General features: G+C 69.4%; 1 protein-coding gene across 1 annotated transcript in view; it reads right to left on the bottom strand.

The window, feature by feature from the left end:
• The window catches only part of H696_01466 (hypothetical protein), a gene marked incomplete at both ends in the record, with an annotated part of 2452 nt that extends 2203 nt beyond the window's left edge, over window positions 1–249 (bottom strand). The window contains one exon of the mRNA XM_009495360.1: window positions 164–249. Within this exon, the coding sequence (XP_009493635.1) occupies window positions 164–249 (86 nt within the window). The remainder of the gene's footprint in view (window positions 1–163) is intronic.
• Window positions 250–1340: the final 1091 nt, after the last annotated feature.

A 1340-nucleotide genomic window follows, 5' to 3' on the forward strand; every position in this document is an offset into this window, starting at 1 on the left:
TCCATGGCGAGTGAGCCTTGCCAGTAATATCCGCCGGAGGGAGGCAGAAATCGACCACTTTTCGGAGCCGCCGCGTTTCCCCCCCCCCCCCCCCGCAGCCGGGCGGCCCTCTCCACGGGTGGGGGCGCACTCCTGCCAGCGAGAGAGGGAGAGAGAGAGACACCGAGAGGCAGAGAGCCGAGGGGTGGGGGCGGTGCTCGGTGGCCGGCCTCCGCGCGGCGGCCCAAGCCCCGGCGCCGGCACATCCATGGGCACCTCGGCTCGTCTCCTGGGCAATGCCCCGGAATGCCAGACGCGGTTCTCACATGGTACTCTGGCACCACATGACCACTTCCAATGCCCGGCTTAACCGACACGCATCGCGCCGGTCCGGGCGGCCCGCCCCCTACGAGGGATCACGGGCCGTGCCGTCGATTTCCCGCGTATTTCAAAATTCGCCGCCCTTTCCCGGCCGTATCCCCCCGCCCGCCGGCGCGAAGGGCAGCACGCGCAATTGTAAGCTGCGTGTGCTTGCGCGTTTGCCTCCCGGCCCCCCTCTGCCGTGTGTCCCTCACGCCCGGGGTGTGGAAGCCGATGCCAGAAAGGAGCACGCACACGCGCGCGGACATGCGTGCGCGCGTCTGCACGTTCCAATGTGTGCCGACCGGTGGGCATCCTCCTGCCTCGCCCGCCCGGTTGCTCCATGTCCCACGCGACCTCCGCCGCCGGCCGCCCGGCAAAGGATGCCGGGGCTGGCGCTTGGTTGCATGCACTGGCGTGCCAGTGGGCCAGGAGGAGCTCCGCCTGGGGTGCACAGGCCGTCACTCGCGCCTCGGCTGCCACCACGTTCGCCCGGTCGTGGAGAGGGCCGACTCGCTCGGCTTTGACTGGGGGCCGGGCCGGGCCGGGCCGGCGGCCGCGGGAAATGGAAGCACCCGCATACAGGGGATCGCCTTGCCCCTGATTGTGGCTCTCGCGCCGGGACCCAGTGAGGCAGAGTGCACCTTGCCGATCCCCCCCCCCCCCCCCTGCATGGAGAGATTGCGTGTTGTGCCTCCGTGGCTCTTCTCCCCGGGGGGAGGGGGGGACTTCCCTCATCTCCTTCTCTCGGTCGTGTAGATGTTACATAAATATGTGGCTGTGTATTGGGGGAGAAAGGGGGGGGGGGCGGGCCGTGCGCGCACTGGGCCGGTGATGGTGAGATCGCCGATCGCACGGGGCCCACTCGACTTCCTCCCACACGCCCTCTCTGCGCGCGCACACTGGAGGGGAGGAGAGAACGGGGGCACACACGCGCACATGTGTGTGTGTGTGTGTGTGCCCATGTCACTCGCCCATCCTCTCCCCAGCGCGGCAGGGGG

The sequence above is a fragment of the Fonticula alba genome (genome assembly GCF_000388065.1).
Source record: "Fonticula alba strain ATCC 38817 unplaced genomic scaffold supercont2.2, whole genome shotgun sequence".
NCBI lineage: Eukaryota > Rotosphaerida > Fonticulaceae > Fonticula > Fonticula alba.